At 40.7% G+C, this 22,008-nt stretch overlaps 1 protein-coding gene across 1 annotated transcript; it reads right to left on the bottom strand.

The window, feature by feature from the left end:
* Positions 1 to 8,876: 8,876 nt before the first annotated feature.
* Positions 8,877 to 14,212, bottom strand: LOC112245143 (thyrotropin-releasing hormone receptor-like). Its single transcript, XM_024413138.2, has 2 exons — positions 13,063 to 14,212; positions 8,877 to 9,711 (listed from the first exon to the last, which is right to left on the bottom strand). Exons 1-2 carry the CDS (start codon positions 13,843 to 13,845, stop codon positions 9,274 to 9,276), a joined length of 1,221 nt encoding a protein of 406 aa, XP_024268906.1. The 5' UTR covers positions 13,846 to 14,212; the 3' UTR covers positions 8,877 to 9,273.
* Positions 14,213 to 22,008: the final 7,796 nt, after the last annotated feature.

The raw sequence follows: 22,008 nt of genomic DNA, 5'->3' as shown, positions 1-22,008 counted from the left end.
CTAGTTAAGTAAAGGTTACATTTAAAAATTAAAAATAAATTTAAAACAGAGAATCTTGTTTCTCATGGTCAGAGTCCTTTGGGTGCCTTTTGGGTGCCTTTTGTCAAGTGGGCCATTCAACCATATTTTATTTATTTTTATTTCACCTTTATTTATCCAGGTAGGCAAGTTGAGAACAAGTTCTCATTTACAATTGCGACCTGGCCAAGATAAAGCAAAGCAGTTCGACACATACAACAACACAGTTACACATGGAGTAAAACAAACATACAGTCAATATTACAGTAGAAAAACACGTCTATAGTAAAACACTGGAAAAGTAAAACACTGGAAAAGGCCATAAAGGCCTGATTGGTGGAGTGCCGCAGAGATGGTTGTCCTTCTGGAAGGTTCTCCCATCTCCACAGAGGAACTCTGAAGCTCTGTCAGAGTGACCATTGCGTTCTTGGTCACCTCCCTGACCAAGGCCCTTCTCCCCCGATTGCGCCCAGCTATAGAAAGAGTATTGGTGGTTCCAAACTTCTTCCATTTAAGAATGGAGGTCTTCAATGCTGCAGAAATGTTTTGGTACCCTTCCCCAGATCTGTGCCTCGACACAATCCTGTCTCGGTACATTTAAACAAAACAAAAAAAACTGTTTTCGTCATTATGGGGTATGGTCTGTAGATTGATGAGGGGGGGAAATTATTTAATCCATTTTAGAATAAGGCTGGAATGTAACAATGTGGAAAAAGAGAATGTGTCTGAATACTTCCCGAATTCACTGTATGCATAGACTATTTGAATGTGTCCATTTAGGCAGCTACCTGTGCTTATCTTGAGGTTGTATGTGTGAATGCTGACCATATTGTAACTAGACAGAGATGCGTCACTCTCTGAAGCTCCTCATCCTAAAATAAACATAAGTGCACAGCATTTCCAACCCCACAGCCAGAAGACAGATCCAGTTAGAAGTGAGGCTAAAAAGGGTCATGGCCATTTCATCAACCATGGTGCCCAGCAGCCTAGTGCTGCAACTATTCCTTCCTTCCTTCAGCCTCTCTTCCTCCTCTTCTCAGCCCCTTCAGTCCAGCTCAACATCTCATTTTCAACCCACAGAGGCTCGGAGCTTTAGCCCCGATCAATGTGTCTCTCCCTGGACATAAAATGTTAGCTGAGGTTAGTGTCAATGTGTTACGCTCCACGGCTTCACTGGCTCCATTTGTCCAACCCTCCTTAGGCGAAAGGGTGGGAGAGGGTGAGATAGGGATGAGAGGAGCTGAAGGGACACAATCTGTTGGTTGGCTATATATTTGTTTGTTTTTCTTTTTATATATATATACTGTACCGGTCAAAAGCTTGCACATACCTTCTTAGGGTTTTCTTTATTTTTACTATTTTCTACATCTACAACACAAATGGAATCACGTAGTAACCAAAGAAAGTGTTAAACAAATGTATATTTTATATTTTAAATTCTTCAAAGTAGCCACCCTTTGCCTTGACGACAGCTTTGCACACTCAAGAGCTTTTATAGTTTCTTAAAGTGCAGTCGCAAAAACCATCCAGCGCTATGATGAAACTGGCTCTCATGAGGACCGCCACAGGAAAGGAAGACCCAGAGTTATCTCTGCTGCAGAGGATAAGTTCATAAAGGTAAAATAAATAAAAAATTAGAGTTACCAGCCTCAGAAATTGCAGCCCAAATAAATGCTTCACAGAGTTCAAGTAACAGACACATCTCAACATCAACTGTTCAGAGGAGACTGCGTGAATCAGGCCTTCATTGTCGAAAAGAAACCACTAATAAAGAAACCACTAATAAAGGACATCAATAAGAAGAGACTTGCTTGGGGCAAGAAACATAGGCGATGGACATTATACCAATGGAAATCTGTCCTTTAGTCTGATGAGTCCAAATTTGACATTTTTAGTTCCAACCGCCTTTGTCTTTGTGAGACATAGAGTAGGTGAATGGATGATCTCCGCATGTGTGGTTCCCACCGTGAAGCATGGAGGAGGAGGTGTGATGGTGTGGAGGTGCTTTGCTGGTGATACTGTCTGTGATTTATTTAGAATTCAAGGCACACTTAACCAGCATGGCTACCACAGCATTCTGCAGCGATACACATCCCATCTGGTTTGCACTTAGTGGGACTATGATTGGTTTTTCAACAGGACAATATACCAACACACCTCCAGGCTGTGTAAGGTCTATTTGACCAAGAATAATTTATTTATTTATTTTTCCGTTATTTTACCAGGTAAGTTGACTGAGAACATGTTCTCATTTGCAGCAACGACCTGGGGAATAGTTACAGGGGAGAGGAGGGGGATTAATGAGCCAATTGTAAACTGGTGATTATTAGGTGACCATGATGGTATGAGGGCCAGATTGGGAATTTAGCCAGGACACTGGGGTTAACACCCCTACTCTTAGGATAAGTGCCATGGGATCTTTAATGACCTCAGAGAGTCAGGACACCCGTTTAACGTCCCATCCGAAAGACGGCACCCTACACAGGGCAGTGTCCCCAATCACTGCCCTGGGGCATTGGGATATTTTTTAGAACAGAGGAAAGAGTGCCTCCTACTGGCCCTCCAACACCACTTCCAGCAGCATCTGGTCTCCCATCCAGGAACTGACCAGGACCAACCCTGCTTAGCTTCAGAAGCAAGCCAGCAGTGGTATGCAGGGTGGTATGAGTGATGGAGTGCTGCATCAAATGACCTGACCTCCACGGTCACCCAACCTCCACCCAATTGAGATGGTTTGGGATGAGTTGGACCACAGAGTGAAGGAAAGGCAGCCAACAAGTACTCATGACTGTTGAAAAAGCTTTCCAGGTGAAGCACAGCTGAGTGTGCAAAGCTGTCATCAGGCAAAGGGTGGCTACTTTGAACATTTTTAAATCTAAAATAATAATTTAGATTTTTTTAAACACTTTTCTGGTTACCACATGTACATTATTCCATATGTGTTATTTTATCATTTTGATGTCTTTACTATTATTATAAAATATAGAAAATTGTACAAATAAAGAAAAACCCTTTAAGGAGTAGGTGTGTCCAAACATGTGGCTGGTACTGTTTATTCCTTGCTGCACGTATGAGCAACATTATATTGTCAATTAACAAGCCATTTTGAAAATAATTATTTACAAAAATGACTGACTGCTTGTTCCTTGGTATGACTTTGGAAGATTGTGTTAATTTTTTTTATTTAGTAAGAAAAGTTGTATTCATTTTTTCTTAGGCCTTCTCATCATAAATCCTACAATAGCCACCTGTTTGTAGAAGGCCGTGTTGTGCATATCTGTAGAAATAATATCATTTAATTGAGAAAATTGTAATTCAGGTATTTTGCTGGTTATTTACAGAGCGCTTTATCAGAGGGTGACAGGTGTGTGGGTGAGCAACCTTGGAGTCACAGAGGAATATAATGTGGGATAATTTGGATACCCAAACTCCTTACCAATGGGAATGTCATTAGGACCAGTTTATCCTGTTAACAGGCTATGCACACATTCATTCCCAAACATATTTGAGTCACATCTGACTGTATTAATCCTAACAACCTACCCCAGCTTTGGATAAATCTTTGTGTGTGTGCGCGCGTGTATATGAGTGCTCGCGTTTGAGAGAGAGAAAAATAAAGAGTGAGAGAGAGAAAAAAAATAGAGAATGATTGAACGATATAGAGGTTGGCTATTATATTTATCTGTATTCTGTTCGCCTTCCTTTCACCTCAACCTTCATTCATGATTGTCTTTCTCATCTAGTTACTACTGAGAAGGCTGCTTTTATAGCTTCTGTAAAGAAGAAAGCAGTTTTAAGTTAGCAGACAAAGAATTTGCCAACATGTTTATGCAAATTTGCTACCATAACAGTACTTTTTACGGTAATAAAATAAGAAATGTGTGTCTGGTAAACCTCATGTCTGCTTGAGTTAGGCTATTTACTTTAAAATACCATAACATTGACAGGTCTAGTGGGTCTATCCAACTATCCAAAAATGGAGTACATTGCTCACAAGGGGCCAGATTATTCCAGGTCCTCCGAATAGTGCCGAATCAGGGGACCTGTTTAAAGATTGATGTGGCCAATACTGTCGTCCCATTTCATTTTTCAATATACTGTATCTCAATTTACGATTTATGAAGGACATTTTGATGATTCGCTATGCAGTTGTCATCACAGCTCTCCATTATTTAATGTAGTGTGTGTGAAGAATACACTTGAGCACTGCATACAGCCTGGGCGCACCTTTAAAAATAAACGGATGCTTTCAATGCTGCTTTCCACAGCAATATCCCATGTATTACTCCAAATGAATGTGCTGTGATAAGGACAGATGGAAACGGCCATATTGTTAGCTGCCATATGTGTTCAAATCCATGGTATTTATTTGTGCAGTCATCTGGATAAAATCACTATGTTAATAGTGTTTTGACAAAGTTGCAAAAGTAACCATGTGTTTTGATTGCATCCTAATTGAATTGATGTAAATACAATGAAGATGTGTCAAAGTATACAGAGATTTAACTGCAAATAATGACACATGAATCTCAGGATTCTGAGAGTAATTATCAATATTTGACAGGCTACATGATCACTGATCCATTTATTTCTTATAGACAATTAACAATGCAAAATACAAAACACAAACCATCCAAACAACAAGAGCAGTTTTTACAATGCAGAGAACTGTCAGCAGGAGAGACCAGGTTGCACAACATTGCTGAGTGAAGAGAAACTGTATACTGTACATAGATTTCTTTCTTTTTGCAATCACACCACAACATCATTTGTTTTACAGTGTCCGTGCTGCAAACTCGCTACCAGGCACCACTCCCTTTTATGGTGGAAATTGTGCAGCGGACACAGTAGATGAAAGTGCACATACCTTCTCTGAAACATACTGCAGTTGTAGTGAAGAACAGCGTAGCTCCACATTGATCGCTCCATAGCAAAAATACTGTACATTGATTGGAACAAACAATACAACTGAACCAAACAAACAACGTTATTACGCAATAGCTCTACTGGCAGACAATTTAAATGGGGCAAAGGTACGGATAGAAAACAGGTCTTGAAACATACATTGAAAAACATACATTTCTCATGGTACCGAACAATCACTTGCAAGCATTTTTACAGCATCCCAAAAGGGACAGAGAGGCCGTTTCATCAGTATAAAATAAACAGCAAAGAACTGTATCTTTTTTCTTGATTTGAATTCTAAATTCAATCAATGCTCGTTCCTTTTATGCTTTATCTTTCTGTTTTTTTGACACTGTGCCCATGCTTTATGGCTGTACCATGACACACCAGCCTCCCTCAAATCTACAAAGTAGGACACTTTGGCAGTGATGAATCCTCTAATCTCGCCTTTGCTCTGTGGCAGTGGTTCACAAACATTTTATATTCCCGTACCCCTTCAAACGTTCAACCTCCAGATGTGTACCCCCTCTAGCACCAGGGTCAGCGCACTCTCAAATGTTGTTTTTTGCAATCATTTAAAGCCTACCATACACATACTATACGATACATTTATTAAACATAAGAATGAATGTGAGTTTTTGTCACAACCCGGCTCATGGGAAGTGACAAAGAGCACTTACAGGACCAGGGCACAAATAATAATATAATAATAATAATCAATCATTTTACTCTTTATTTAGCCATCTTACATATACAACTTTATTTGTTCATCGAAAAAAATGAATAACTCACCACAGGTTAATGAGAAGGGTGTGTTTTAAATGATGCACATAACTCTGCAATGTTGGGTTGTATTAGAGTCCGTCTTAAATCATTTTTCACACACAGTCTGTGCCTGTGTTTAATTTTCATGCTAGTGAGGGCCGAGAATCCACTCTCACATGGGTACGCGGTTGCAAAGGGCATCAGTGTCTTAACAGCACGATTTGCCAAGGCAGGATACTCTGAGCGCAGCCCAATCCAGAAATCTGGCAGTGGCTTCTGATTAAATTGAATTTTCACAGAACCGCTTGTTGCAATTTCGATAAGGCTCTCTTGTTCAGATATTGGTAAGTGGAATGGAGGCAGGGCATGGAAGAGATAACGAATCCAGTTGTTTGTGTCAGCCGTTTCGGGAAAGGACCTGCGTAATTGCGCACCCAACTCACTCAGGTGCTTCGCTATATCACATTTGACGTTGTCCGTAAGCTTGAGTTCATTTGCACACAAAAAATCATACAATGATGGAAAGATCTGTGTGTTGTCCTTGTTAATGCAGACAGAGAAGAGCTCCAACTTCTTAATCATAGCCTCAATTTTGTCCCACACATTGAATATAGTTGCGGAAGGTCCCTGTAATCTTAGATTCAGATCATTCAGGTGAGAAAAAAACATGAGCCAGATAGGCCAGTCGTGTGAGAAACTCGTCATCATGCAAGCGGTCAGACAGGTGAAAATTACGGTCAGTAAAGAAAACTTTAAGCTCCTCTTGCAATTCAAAAAATCATGTCAATACTTTGCCCCTTCATAACCAGCGCACTTCTGCATGTTGTAAAAACGTTACATAGTCGCTGCCCATATCATTGCATAGTGCAGAAAATACACGAGAGTTCAGGAGCATTGCTTTAACAAAGTTAACCATAGTGTCCAAAACGTCTTTCAATATGTCAGACATTCCTTTGGCAGCAAGAGCCTCTCGGTGGATGCTGCAGTGTACCTAAGTGGCAGTGGGAGCAACGGCTGGCATGCGCGTTACCACTCCACTATGTATCCCTGTCATGGCTTTTGCGCCATCAGTACAGATACCAACACATTTTGACCACGTCCATTTGATGTCACAAAGCTGTCCAGTACCTTAAAAATATCCTCTCCTGTTGTCCTGGTTTCCAAAAATTCCATAACGGACATATTCCAGGAGCTGTCCCAGGCCCGCCACGTCTGTTGACTCATCCAGCTGTAATGCACAGAATTTACTGGCTTGTTTGCGAAGCGGTAATTGTTTCAAAGTATCTCCTGCCATGCCACTGATGCGTTGTGAAACAGTGTTGTTTGATGAAGGTGTCGTTTTTTTGGCCTTTCCCCCAGGATTGTCCCAGCCATATCCACGGCAGCAGGTAGAATTAAGTCCTCCACGATAGTATGTGGCTTGCCTGTCCTAGCCACTCAGTAGTTCACCATATAAGACAGTATCTGTTGTTCATGGTATCTGTTGCTTTTATACATGTCTTACTACTCAAAAGTCGTCTTAATTCTCGCTCAAAAAACTCTGGCGGCTTATTTTTCAAATTGGCATGTTTTGTTTCTAAATGTCTGCGCAAGAGTGAATGTTTCATTGAGTTGTGAGATAGTACTTTTGCACATATAACACACTGCGGCTGAGGAAAGGCACTACTTCCAATATAAGTGTAGTTCTCATCATATTTGCGTCTCTTCTATGGTCCAATGTCCCTGTCTGTTGTTCGGTGCTTTCCCGGGTAAGGGGGCAGTAGCTCTTCAGCTGTATCAGATTCACAACTGTCAGTGTCCATGCTAGCTGGGCTAACAACAAATGTAGAATCACTGATGCTAGCATTGGATGTGCTCGTGGAAGCAAAACAACTTGTGTCGTCGACAGGTGCAGGTGTAGTACTGCTGGTAGTAGCAGTACTACCAGTAGAGCTGGTATGCGTCTCTATGGACGTGGGCCTTACTTTTTGTAACTATTTATCCATTTTCGAAAAAACGGAATGAGCAGCAGCTATGTTTGGCTACATACGGACCGTTAGTGGAATTCCCGCGAGAGAGTAACGGTTAATGTGATTGGATGTTCATTATTTGAATAGGCTACCTGTATTTGACATTGTGTTGTTATTTCGCTGAACACTAGATGGTTTAATTTAATTTTTGGCAGTGAAACGAGGTTTCTCAGATGAGAAAAAAAACTCACCCAAATATATAGCCCCGTTGGAAAATATAAATGGACTGTTTGAAAATGTGAAGAATTTTGTATCTTTTTTATTTAATGTGAATCACCTTTTTATTTGGCGTACCCCCGACGGCATTGCGCGTACCCCAGTTTGGGAATAGCTGCTCTGTGGGATGTGCTTGGGGGGATCCATTAAGGGGAAATGCTACCATCAGTCTCTGCTTTTGCGGATGTCAACATAATGTTTGGTCTGGTCATGTCAGGCCCCTGACCTAGAGACAACCAATCAACCACCCAGGTGTCTGAGTCATCAAATAACTTTCTCATTATGGAGACTGGGCCTTTCAACTCTTTTTGATTGAATCCACACCACAGTAGTCCATTATGGGGACAGCAGGATGTTTAACCATGCTGCATTTTTTTGACACTAGCCCCTGTGGAAAGTTCTATATCAGGTGAACCTTTTAGCCATAAGGTTACTATACATTTTTAACACTAGCCCCTGCAGAACGTTCCATATCAGGTGAGCCTGATTTATAGTAACCATTAAGGTTACAACAAAGTCAAATGACATTGAGCAATCAAACGGATGAAAGACCTGGAGTGTCATTGCTTTGCTCTCAGTCCTTTTCATCATCTGTAACCTTTAAAGAAATTTCATCTCACCTCATCTCTATTTCCCTGACAGGCGGGTTTCAAAGCAATGTGTGATATTTACACTCCTCGAGCAGAGATGGTTTTAATACTCTGCCTCCTTTGAATTTTGCCTTTGAAATGTGGTCAGTGATCACATTCTCTCTATGCTTTTTTCAAACATGCAAAGTAGCAGGATGGTTCAAACAACTATGGCCAGACAGTTTGACTCCTCCTGTAGAGTGAGCTTTTAAACACACACACACACACACACACACACACACACACACACACACACACACACACACACACACACACACACACACACACACACACACACACACACACACACACACACACACACACACACACACACACTGAGTACCTGGCCTAGACTTCCCCAGATAAAAAAAAGAGGGATAATATCTTTCCCTTTTTTCCACTCTACAGAGATGGAAACTGTCGCTCAGTATGTGAAAGCAGTGAAAGCAGTATTACCTGGCAAATTAAATCTGTGTGTCACACAATGTTTAAGACTGATTTAAACAATGCCTATAATTGGGTGCTTTGTGCTAAGATGGCTACAGAGAGGGGAGAATATATTTTCACCATGCTAGATAAAGAAATTAAGCATTCCTTCCTCTATTAACAACACATTTTTGGTATTTAATGTTTGCCTTTGTACTGCTGAAATATTAGAGCAATTCCTCTGCAGAAACTGAATTATAGAATAGAATTCACAAACTAGAGCCTGAATGGATTTACTTTTTCTGTCAGGGAGTGCTAAGGGCAACCCTGCATGACAGTGAGGGGTCCTCGAATGACATCCTCTTGATGCTGGGCAGGAACTGGTCACTGGGTGTGGGCGTGGCCAACTCGTCCATCTCGGTAGTAAAGTGGTCAGGGCTCTCTCCATTGGTTGTGTCCTTGATGACGCTGTAGGTCAGGGCCGCGCTGTAAGACGCCGGCTTCTCCAATCGCTGCGGACCGCAGTGACACAACTTCTTGAAGGAGGTGCGGAATTTCTGAGACATGGCGTTGTAGATGACCGGGTTGACGGCACTGTTCAGGTAGATGCAGATGCGGCAGAAGAGTAGGAACCAGTGGTCCAGGTAAGCCTTGTCCAGGAAGGAGTTTACCACCACCAGCGTCCGGTAGGGCATCCAGAGGAGGGCGAAGAGTACCACCACCACAGCTAACATCTTAGTCACCTGACAACAACACATGGAAGAAAATCAACAGACATTTTCATCAAAAGACAGGGGAAAGAATAGAGTTCAGCTTGACCGCTGTAAAAAAAACATTTTGACACAAACATGAACAATGTTCTGTTCCTGCTGTGCAAAGAAAAGTGGTTAAAATGGGTCAGAGAGCACCCTCTGACAATTAATATCAACCACAGACTGAAGGGACGGACAAAACAGCATCTGTAAGACTAAACCAACAGAGCCTAGAGAGCGGTTTAATTACAAATATAATTATGATGTGATAATGTTTATATTAAACTCTATCATACTTATTTATGGTGTGAGGTCTCATACAAAGTGATGTGTCTCTTATTGGATAGGACCAGGGAGCGACTATCATCATTACTCGAGGAAGATTCCTGATCACTATCCTTATTCAATTTTGATCTTTTGAGGTAATTCATCAGGCCCTGGAAAGTGGCATGGATTGCACTGGTTTCCATTCATCGCTAGGCCAGTTAGAGATGCGTGTGTTATGTCAGAGCCTTATCCTGACTTGTTTTGCTAAATGACCTAGCAGTGAGCACAGATCCATCATCTGTCTTTCTTGTCTATGCCAATGAGACAGAAAGAGCCCAAGGCCGGCTTGGTCCATGTACAGACAAGGCTGAAGATGTGCAACCAAGGTAACCTAATTCATTACAAATAAAACCTCTAAGATGTCTTTAGTGCGTATGTCTTCACACCCCAGAGTTAATGCTTGGTGGAAGCACCTTCAGCAGCCCTTACAGCTGGGAATCATTTTTTCTAATATTCTACCAACTTTGCTCAACTCTTCAAGCAACATACATGTACAGTATATCTGTGTTTTTTGTCAAAATTGCTTAGGCAATTTGGTTGGGAGTCATTGATGGACAGCAATATTCAAACCTGGTCTCAGATTTTCAAGCAAATTTCATTCAGGACTGAGACTGGACCACTCAGGAATACTTAACATCTCTTGGAAAGCCATTCTGGTGTGTCTTTGGCATTAAAATGTGTGTAATTGTCCCGCTGAAAAATAGAAGACTGAGGCGGTTTTCCTCTAACCTTTTTACCTGGGCTTTGCTACTTTCATTTTTATCAGGGGTGAAGGTACTATATATATAATTTCGTACAGGTAGAATTACATATAGAATCCCTATTCAATTAATAGGAACTCTGTGGACCTATTATTAACTTTTCAAATGCATTACCTTTTAACAAAGAGTCTATTGATGCACCCCTGCATCAATCTAAGTAACCAATACAAATCTGTCAGTTTAACCTAGAGATATCCATTTTTTTGCATGGGCTGCATCTCAATCCACCGCATCCGCCTATGTCAGCCTGTGGTAGATGCCTCCGCATCTGCGGTGGAAGGTGGGCGAGATCATGACTGGTTATGTTAATGCCACATTAACCTGGAAAGTCTAAGCCATTTGGGGGGGGGGATTAGTTGATTACTTCAATTACTTCAAAGGGCTCCTGTAAGCCTGGCAACCTGCACATGTTACATACTGACCAAACCAGGCGCGTGCGTACGTCCTCAGTTTGCCATCGTGCACACATAGATTTTGTTCACCCACACCCGAAGAGATTAGGACACGCAGGTTGAAATATTAATTTGGGGACAGTTCGAAAATAATGAAACATTTATGGCAATTTAGCTAGCTAGCTAGCATGCTGTGCTGGCTAATTTGTCCTGGGATATAAACATTGGGTTGTTATTTTACCTGAAATGCACAAGGTCCTCTACTCCGACAATTAATCCACAGATAAAACGGTAAACTGAATGTGTTTCTCGTTATCTCTCCTCCTTCCTACAGGCTTCTTTTTCTTCTTTGGACCTTATATGGCGGTTGGCAACCAACCTTACGGTGCATTACTACAAACGACTGGAGCGTGGATGTCAGTTCATCTGTCAATCACCCACGTGGGTATATACTCTCAAAAACCAATGAGGAGATGGCATGTTTCTAAAAACCAATGAGGAAATTTGAGAAGCAGGACTTGCCATTGAGCTTCACAAAAATAACCGAAAGCGAGAAGTATGGGTGTAATGATTGAATAACATGTATGTGTACACTGATTTTGCATCGCTCGCACACGCGACGCGAGCGATGTGGTCAGCATGCTAGTCCACTCTAAAATAATTCCCACATTCATACAGTGCACTGAGCAGCGGCCATTTGATGAATGGAAAGAGACATCTGTTACAAATCACCCAAAAGTGTAAGGAATTTCATTCTGTGATTGTCATTCATTAGGCCCACACTTGTAAACTGTCCAGTCGCATCTCCTTCTCGGCCACTCATCTCTGCCCTCGCAAAATGTCACTGTTATCGTCGATTTTGTGGCGTATTCTACAAGTTTTCTAGTCCATTCACTCATTTTCATGAGGGTGACATGCGTTAATGATAAATAGTAGTGTAATAGCCTAAAGGTTTCTTGGCATCTTCGTTTTAAATATTGTGTTGGCTGATGTTCAACCGGTATGGTGTACATGTATCCCAGTATTTATTTTGCCGGTACTCTGTCTCCAGTCCCTGCTGGTGACAAGCATTCCCATAACATGCTGCTGGCACCACAATACTTGAAAATCCACTCCATATAGCGGACCGCTCCCTTTCTTCAGATAGACTCCCATTCGCATGCTCAGTCTCAGGTGCTGTGTATGCTCTGTATGCGTTACAAACGACATAATTCAGTGACGTGTGCTGTCAGCATAGCGGTGAGGCTTTTATGACTCTATATTAATGTGGTTTGTTGCATGTTGACCTGCTCGTGCTGCACACCTTAATCTACTTACAATGATTACCCACTGGTTGAATTAACGTTGTTTCCACGTCGTTACAATGAAATTACGTTGAACTAACGTGGAATAGATGAGGAATAGACGTTGAATTGACATCTGTGCCTAGAGGGCAAGTGTCCACTTCTCTCGGATGTTATCATACACTCTTAGAAAAAAAAGGTCTTAATTATCCTTAACCTAAAAGGGTTCTTCGGCTGTCCCCATAAAATAACCCTTTGAAGAACCCTTTTTGGTTTGAGGTAGAAACCTTTCCACACAGTGTTCTACATGGAACACAAAAGGCTTCTACCTTGAACCAAAATGGGTTCTCCTATGGGGACAGCCGAAGAACCCTTTTGGAAGCAATTTTTGTAGGAGTGTACAGTATATTCTTGGAATGAACACCCCAACTTCACGACATATCATACCAGTGCAATTATAAAACTGTTGAATTCATCATCGAATTATACTGGAGTCACACACACACACAAACACGCTGTAGTTATTACACTGTAGATACACGTTATAAAATTAACTTTAAAACAAGAGTGGCAACTTACCTGCCTGCGAGAGCGGGCAGTTGTGCTACAGGATGAATTGTTGGTGCTCATCATCCTATTTCCTTGGCATGATTCTTTTTTCCACTTTTTTGTATTTTCCTTGGGGTCTGCCGGCAATGGGTTGAGGAAAAGAATTCTAGCGATGAATCCATACAGAACAGTGGCTAGCATGAGAGGCACCACATAGAACACGGCAAAGTCAGTGAAGTAGATTGGCAGGTAAAGATTTCTTGACACTTTGTATTCGCATGAGACCAAGGTAATATTGTCGTAAATCAACTCTTTCGTGTCAGACAGATAAAACCACAAGGCGCAGTAGAGCGAGGTAAAAGCCCAAACGACCACTATGATTTTCTTTGCTCTTGACAGAGTGCACATAAACTGCGCTTTTATGGGGTGGCAGATGGCTATGTACCGCTCAATGGTGAAAGCGGAGATGGAGCATGAAGACGCGTTGATGCCCAAGTACTGGAAATAAGTTATGCTAAGGCACCCGACGTATCCGTACACCCAGCCTCCTCCATACAAACTCTCTGTAATATTCGGCAGTCCCGCCGCAGTCAGAACCATCAGGTCGGCCACCGCCAAACTCACCAGGTAACAGTTGGTGGGTGTCCGCATGTGTTTGGTTGTAAGAACAACTAGAATCACCATAACGTTTCCAACTATTCCTATCCCACAGATGAGGATCACAAAAAATATGCTGACCACTTTGTATTCCATGCTATAATCAGTCCATGGACCAAGCGTCTGGTTATCTGGATTTGAAGTAACATTTTCCATGGTTTAGTTCTGTACACTTCACTTGGAGGAGTAATTCCTTTCAGACATAGACTTTACATTTAAAATAGCCTCGAGAGCTCCATTAAAACAATCTATTAGTTCCAAAACGAAGTCATTATTCAATAACGTTTTTTTTTTTATTACTTATCCAAAATAAAATGTAAATCATTTCATGAGGTTATGAAAGCGATATATCATATAAAATCAAGCAAAATATATTCGATTAATACGAAGACCAGGTTTGGATGATGGTGTTGTTTACCCATGTTTTAGTCCTCTTTAGGCACGAAGTTAGGCAAACTGACAGTATAAGCAGAGGTAAAGTAAAGAGGTGTGACATGTCGTGCGCTGCTTCAGTCTAAGACAGCCTTCTCATTACGCACAGAGCTCCAAACAGCGTTTTGACTGTGGCTCCACTCTCTACCAGCTGTTCTGGTAGTAGTGTGGTTGTAGCCAACAGAAAATCCCTGTATGCATGCATGATAGAGCAGGGACGTGAATTTTAACAATGGACATAAAACATGTACACAGTAAAAATGTACTATTTGGATAAAGTCTAAAACAATAAATGAGTTAGGTATTCTCAATTTTAGAAAGCTACTTTTGTGTGAAACCAAATATATTAACCAAATATATGATTCAATGCCAACTGTTATATTTGATGATTACCACACCTATATTTCAAGTTGTAAATTTGTAAAATCCTACTCAAATTGGATATTTCAGATGTATTGGTTATCTGAAAGTCTTGCTTGGATATCATGACATCACATGTGTTCAGTGTCTTTCTCTTACTTGCATTGACCTCCCAGCTAGCACATAACGTTCTGAGAACTATATATTTCATAGAGCTTGGTGAGAGCATGGTTGTCCTATGGTCATTTTGCATTAATTAAACCTTCCCGACACTTTCTGGGAACCGTGCAGGATAGTTGCTTGACTTAGGCACATTATGAGCACGTTTATGGAACTTGACCCCAAAAAGTATATATTGGTGTTTCATTACTTTAACAGAACTTTTCATGAAAGTTCAAACATGGTTACATTTCATTAAAATGTTGGTAATGTCCTAGGAAAGTTCTCCAACTGGTTTGACATTGGGAATGTTCTCAAATAGTTCAAAAACAATGTTCTTCAGTGGGAATTTCAGTACTTCAACATAAACGTTTCCTGCAGGTTTCCTGTGGTTCTATGTAAAGTCGGGTTTAACAGAACATTCAAATAATGTTTTTTTCTTTCATCCTTATTTTACCAGGTAAATTGACTGAGAACACGTTCTCATTTACAGCAAAGACCTGGGGAATAGTTACAGGGGAGATGAAAGTGCCAATTGGAAGCTGGGGATGATTAGGTGGCCATGATGGTATGACGGCCAGATTGTGAATTTAGCCAGGACACTGGGGTTAACACCCCTAGTCTTACGATAAGTGCCATGGGATCATTAGTGAGAATCAGGACACCCGTTTAACGTCCCATCCGAAAGACAACACCCTACACAGGGCAATGTCCCCAATTACTGCCCTGGGGGCAGGCATGCTTAGGTTCAGTGGCAAGCCAGCCAGCACCGAACTTACTTTGGCTTTCTGGTTTCACCGAAAAAATTTAACAAATACAAACTAATACATATATATATATATAAAACCCATTTTTTCATGTTTTACCAAGTGGATATTTAACTTTGGAATAACCTATCCACATTTTCAATTGGGTTACAAGCAATTAATTACATTTCCTCTTAATGAAGATATTAAGTTGGTTCCATTGCATGAATAAATGACTCCAAACACTTTCTTTACATAATACTCTCACATTAACTGATTAGAAAATTGTAACTAAATGGTGTCCATTACATCAACGGAAATCTTTCCGGGCTTTTTAGTATCACAGTCCTTAAGCAGATATCATTTAAGAGTCAGTGCTGGCAGTGAACATAAAATAATTTTAAAAAACAACACAATACCTGAAATGACATTCACTCTCACGAGTGGCCCAAAATTGCAAAGTGAAAACCACGCCCCATTAGGCCACGCCTCCAACTCTTATGCTAGACTTCCGCCACTACATTGCACCCATCGCTATCGCTATGCAATGTGAATGTGCATGAAGTGTTGTAAGCAATTGAGAAGCATCAATTCCATTTTTTTTTTAATCACATTGATCTGTCAAATTCGGTATTTGATTTCAGACAAATTGAATTGAATAGGTTGAACGAAACAAAGTGTAATTTTGAATCACAGTGTCTAAATGACTAAAATGTACAGTACCAGTCAAAAGTTTGGACACACCTAATCATTCCAGCGTTTTTCTTTATTTTTACGTTGTAGAATAATAGAGAAGATATCAGAACTATGAAATAACACACATGGAATCATTTAGTAACCAAAAAAGTGTGAAACAAATCGAAATATATTTTATATTTGAGATTCTCCAAAGTAGCCACCCTTTGCCTTGATGACATTTTTGTACACTCTTTTACATATTCAACCCCTTTTTTGGGCAGGTACAAAACTACCGTAATTCTTCCGTTAATGTTTCTTTAACCGGTACCGGTTACCACCATTGTGTTCATGAGAGTATGAGAGTTATAAGTCAAACCGTTCCGGCGCTACAGAGGTTTTGTGTCATGGTCTGACAAGCACCGCTCTAGCTTTGCCACCTTTCACCACAGACGCGGAAGTGCCACAGCGCTAGTTTAAATTGACCGATTTTGATGGGGATTTTTGGATTATGTTAGCGAGATTGACGCACCAGTTCATCAATCGACTCTAGAGGGTTTTAAGCACAATAAATGTGTAACATATTCCATGAATTGGATTTATAACATAGCCTGTCATACAAATTCGTAACATATGACACAATTGGATGAACTAGTACACAAACAAACAGGTAACCCGTTTTGACTTGTGAGCACCTCTTTCAAAACTACTGGCTGAAGTTATACATAAAGTTCAAGAGGGCATCTGTGTTGAATGGCTGAAACAGTGAACGCTGATAATGCATCAATTATTAATAATGTCTGCTGTGACCCATCTGCTCCTGTGTGTCATTACTCTATTGTCATGGCGCTATCGACCCATACCATGTCAGTAGAGGGGTAAATGTATTAGTGATGTTTGCAAATCAAATCAAATCAAAGTGTATTTGTCACATGCGCCGAATTCAACAGGTGTAGACCTTACAGTGAAATGCTTACTTACAGGCTCTAACCAATGGTGCGGGGGGAGTTGTGTGTGTGTGTGTGTGTGTGTGTGTGTGTGTGTGTGTGTGTGTGTGTGTGTGTGTGTGTGTGTGTGTGTGTATGTGTGTGTGTGTAGGTAAGTAAATAAATAAAACAACAGTAAAAAGACATTTGAATAAAGAATAGCAAGGCTATGTACAGACACCTGTTAGTCAGGCTTATTGAGGTAGTATATACAGTATGTAGTATGTACATGTAGGTATATATATAGTGTGTCCGTCCTCACAGGCAGAGTTCAGGAGGTTAAGATCACACATTTTTCAAAGTACAGATGGAGAGAGACATGTAATTACAATTGGACACCCTAAGCACAAAACCTTCACTATAGGGGTTCAAAATGACCTCAGTCTAATATGTTATCGATACATATTAAAAGGTTGATTTGAGGCCTCGACTCCCAAGGCTGATGTGATAAATCTCTGGGTTGACGTCAATTTATTTGATTGATTTATTTAACCTTTATGTAACTCAATCAAAGGGTTACTGGAATCAATATGTCAGTTTACTGCTGTTGTGACCTGGAGCAAGGTACTTGTTGTTTCCAGTCTGTCGTGGGTGCTGTTACAGCAAAAATAACAGGCAATACAAATATCCCATTGTAAAACCTCTCTGTGATTGGACATGTAAGCATAATTCAGTAAGAAAATAGTTATAGTTCATATATTAATATACCACACCTCCTAAATAATAGTCATGGACACCGCTCACAAAACAAATGTGACTTGATCAGTGGAGTGTTCTCATCGTCACATCGGCATGACTCTGCAGGTACTCACAAGTATTAATTAGAATGGGCTTTCACTGCCATCTTGTGGACAAATTGCAAATAGAGGGACTTGGGGAAATACATCCTCCACAATTGTGTGCTTTTGTTTAGGTCAAGGAATGCCTGAAGGAAAATGAAACACAACATTTAATTAGGACTCTTAACAGACCCAATTATACTCAAGGGGGATAATTATGAAAACGGTGACTTCTTAGTGCAGATTCATTCATCACTGACCAATGCCCCCCACCCCCACCCCTTTAAGCCTTGAGACAATCGAGACATGAGTATGTTTGTGTTGTGTATGTGTGCCATTCAGAGGGTGAATTGAATGGGCAAGACAAAATATTTCACTGCCTTTGAACGGGGTATGGTAGTAGGTGCCAGGCACACCGGTATGATTGTGTCAAGCAAGAACTGTAACGCTGCTGGGTTTTTCACGCTCAAGTTTCCCGCGTGTAACAAGAATGGTCCACCAACCAAAGGGAATCCAGTCAACTTGGAGTCAACATGGGCCAGAAGCCCTGTAGAATGCTTTTTTGACACCTTGTCGTCCATGCCCCGGAGAATTGAGGCTGTTTTGAGGGCAAAGGGGGGTGCAACTCAATATTCTAATGTTTTATACAGTCAGTGTATTTTTAAAAACAGTCAAACTGTCAATTGAATCCCCAAACTGTTTTGGTATCAACTCAACTGCACTCTTGCAAAATGGGTTATGTTATATTATAGAGGAAGAGGTAAAAACAGCTTTTGTTTTTCACCGTGTGGACAAGTTTTCTCTATTATCACCAAACATATTTCAATTTTCTGAACTGCTGCATTCTCTCAGGAGGCAGGTGTATTCCTTTAGGCTAAATAATCTCTTGGGTGTGTTTGCTGAGCGAGTAGTCTGAAATATAATAAAAATGTTGGGTCATAGTTGACTGGCTGTGATGGATTTATCGTTCATCTTAAACTGAAATGTGAATGTGTAACTGACTAAGTTATTGCAGGGTTGTCAGTCCATTCATTTGTGAAGATCTATTTCGTAAAAGCTTTGACTGTGATGTAATTATACTCTATGCTAATGCCATGAATTATTTATTACAAAGCATTTTGTGAATACATTCCTGTTCTAATTTAACTTTCGAGCTAAACTCCACAGCAACAACAACAAAAAGATTGTTTTATTTTTTTTTGGTATTTGCCGTGGTTACCTTGCCAACAGACTTCTCAAGGTTTGGCACGTTTCGTCTCCAAAAATGAATGACATTTGGCCTGAAGTCAAGCTTATTTAATTTGACTAGTGAACAAAACCTATCCCTGCTTCAAATCTGTGTGTTTCCCATAATAAACAGCTTTCCTGCAAAAGTATGCTCTGCATACAAAACCACAAAAATAGCTGTTTTTATGACCCAACACTAAATCCCCATGATAGTGGTTTGATCACAATAATAGCAAATATTGCTCACTCTAAAACTAGATTTTCAACTGCATGGTGTAATAATTTCATAATTAGATACAGTAAAAGTATCTAAATGTCACAAAGAGATAGGACTAATATTTCAGTTGCATAGACATTTAGGGGCAAGTCGTAGAATTGCACAAAATAGCTTCCAGATAAATTAGTATGCAAAGCAAGCCCCGCTACGGTAGAGGCCTTAATTGATAGCATTAAATTCATTATAATGCAGAGAATGCGGGTAGACAGAAAATAATAATCAATTATCCCTGCCTAGAAGTTTAATCGAATGAGCAGCATGAGTTAATGATTGTTGCAAAAAAAAGTTTTTTTTATCTCTTCATCTTTTCATCAAAAGATGAATTTCTTCTTTAATCTGCCAATCTGGGACACACACACACACACACACACACACACACAGCCTTGCCTTCCTGTATTTGCTTCCATCTTTTGAGGTGTATTCCTTCTGAAAGGCATTTAAAAAAAGCTGATTGATATTCAAATGAGAGAAAACAGCGAGAAGTTACAACATAACCCATAGTATCCATGTCAGGGCAAGACCTTGGTCCAATTAGGAAAACCATTCAATGAACCTTCAGTGCCAACTACTGAATATTTTATGACCCTGTCTAACTGTTACCAACCTCTACAACCGCTCTCGGATTTCTCTACTACTACCTATCTCTCTATTATACTCTGTACTTCTCTTTCTCTAATAGAGTCCCTGAGGTCATTTTATTTTTTCGTAACACTCTGGCCACCCTGCCTTGGCCTCCCCTGGAAGACGGTGTCAAAACATCTCAAATGCAGCTAGGGTTTGCGTGCCAACTCTCCAAAAACAATCTCTAATCTCTAAACGTATTAATAATCCACCAAGCATTGGCCTTTAGATGCCCAGAGGCTGATGCTTGATCATATTCCCTTCGGTACACTTGAAATTGCTCATAAATGTAATTGAAATAAGTAACATAGATTCATCTAATCATATTTCATCACATGACATGGGCATGTACGGTGGGAGGCTGTTTACTGTTTACATTAGCTGGTTAATGTTTAGCGCTTTAGGTTTTAGACTTAAGGGTTCATGTTCTATTCATGTTCTATTTTCTAAAAAAGCGTCAAGATTGTCATAGTCCATACATATTCTTTGTACATCCAGCACACTTGCTTGTAAATATCCTTTCCTATTTTGATGTTGTTTGTTAATAGTTACTTTGTCTTTATTGTGATTGCTGCCAAAGGAATTGCCTCTTTGAGGACATGAACGTTTTCTGAAACAAAATGAGTTATCCCCTAAAGATAATGCACGAGGAGTGGCCTATCCATTGATATAATCTACAGCCCATTCTACCTTTGGATGTGCCAGTGGCATGAGACACTCCATGAAGATGTACTGGCCTCTGGGTTGCTGTCTTTGCCGCATGCAGGGTTTTTGTCCTTGGCGGAGTCTAGCTGTAGCAGATAACAACCGATGGTCTGTAAAGACTGAGAAAAGTACACAGTCACATACTGTATCAGCTCTGTTCATACTTGGAATAGACAGCAGCTTGGCCCTTCTCATAATGCAGGGTCATGATACATCAAGCCATGACTGGGCAGTATTGCTTCCCAAACTCCGCTGTAACAACTGGCTAGATTAATCACTTCCCTCCTCTCTCCTCTCTCCTCCAGCCTCATCGGTTAAACGGTAGCTTATTGGGCCACGGGCCAAAGTCCTTCTGGTCTGCTGCTGGCAACGTGTGACTGGGCAATTCTGTCTGATGCTGTTGTCTGTTTGTGCTCTGGAATGTAATAGTTGGCTCTCTCGATATTTGCATGGCCTCAATAGCTTTGAATTGTGGTGCATGGGACACAGCTGCATAAAGGGATAGGGTTATACTAACAAATATGCAGGTGGAGGTGACAATGGCATCAATTGAAATGCAAAGTGTTGCCATTCAGAAAGATCATTGCACTGTATCTTTCGGATTGCTTTAAAGCTTTACAAAGATGAGGATGACATGCACTAATATTTTCAGGGCTAGCTCGCTAGATTAAACATGGATTAAATTATGCCTTTGACATAGTGACCACTAATCTTCCATGGGGCCAGGGCACACAGATTGTTGGGCCAATAACCGAAAGGTTACTGGATCGAGAATCCCAGAGCCGACAATGTGAAAATCTGTCATTCTGCCCCTGAGCAAGGCAGTTAACCCCCCAACAACTACTGCTCCCCTGGCACGGATGACGTGGATGTCGATTAAGGCAGCCCCCCCCCAAACACACACCTCTCTGATTCAGAGGGGTTGGGTTAATTGTGGAAGACACATTTCAGTTGAATGCATTCAGTTGTACAATTGACTAGGTATCCCCCTTTCCCTTCCTCCCATGTGGATCAGTTGACCACTGTAAACGGGCTATTGGTTTTTAGGCCTGTGCATGTTTTCACTTGATGCAACCAAGCATCTACACCAAGTATACATCTGGAGAAGATTATTAGCACAGCTCTAGTAACGTTAATTGACATTTGATCAAATAGACGATATCGAATGTCCTTAAGGTTGATACTTTAGGGGCAAAATGTCTATATGGACTTCAAATGCAGAGTTCCATGAGAATTAAATCCTCTCTGGTGTGTGTTTATTTGAATGCACACCGAAGTAATCTGCATCTGCTCAAGGGTACCGGGGTAGCCAGCTCATTTCAGCACCATAGCGAGGCAGCTTAAACCTTGCG

The sequence above is a fragment of the Oncorhynchus tshawytscha genome, linkage group LG03 (genome assembly GCF_018296145.1).
Source record: "Oncorhynchus tshawytscha isolate Ot180627B linkage group LG03, Otsh_v2.0, whole genome shotgun sequence".
In the NCBI taxonomy this organism is placed as follows: Eukaryota; Metazoa; Chordata; class Actinopteri; order Salmoniformes; family Salmonidae; genus Oncorhynchus; species Oncorhynchus tshawytscha.
This window is presented reverse-complemented; position numbering and strand designations above follow the sequence as displayed.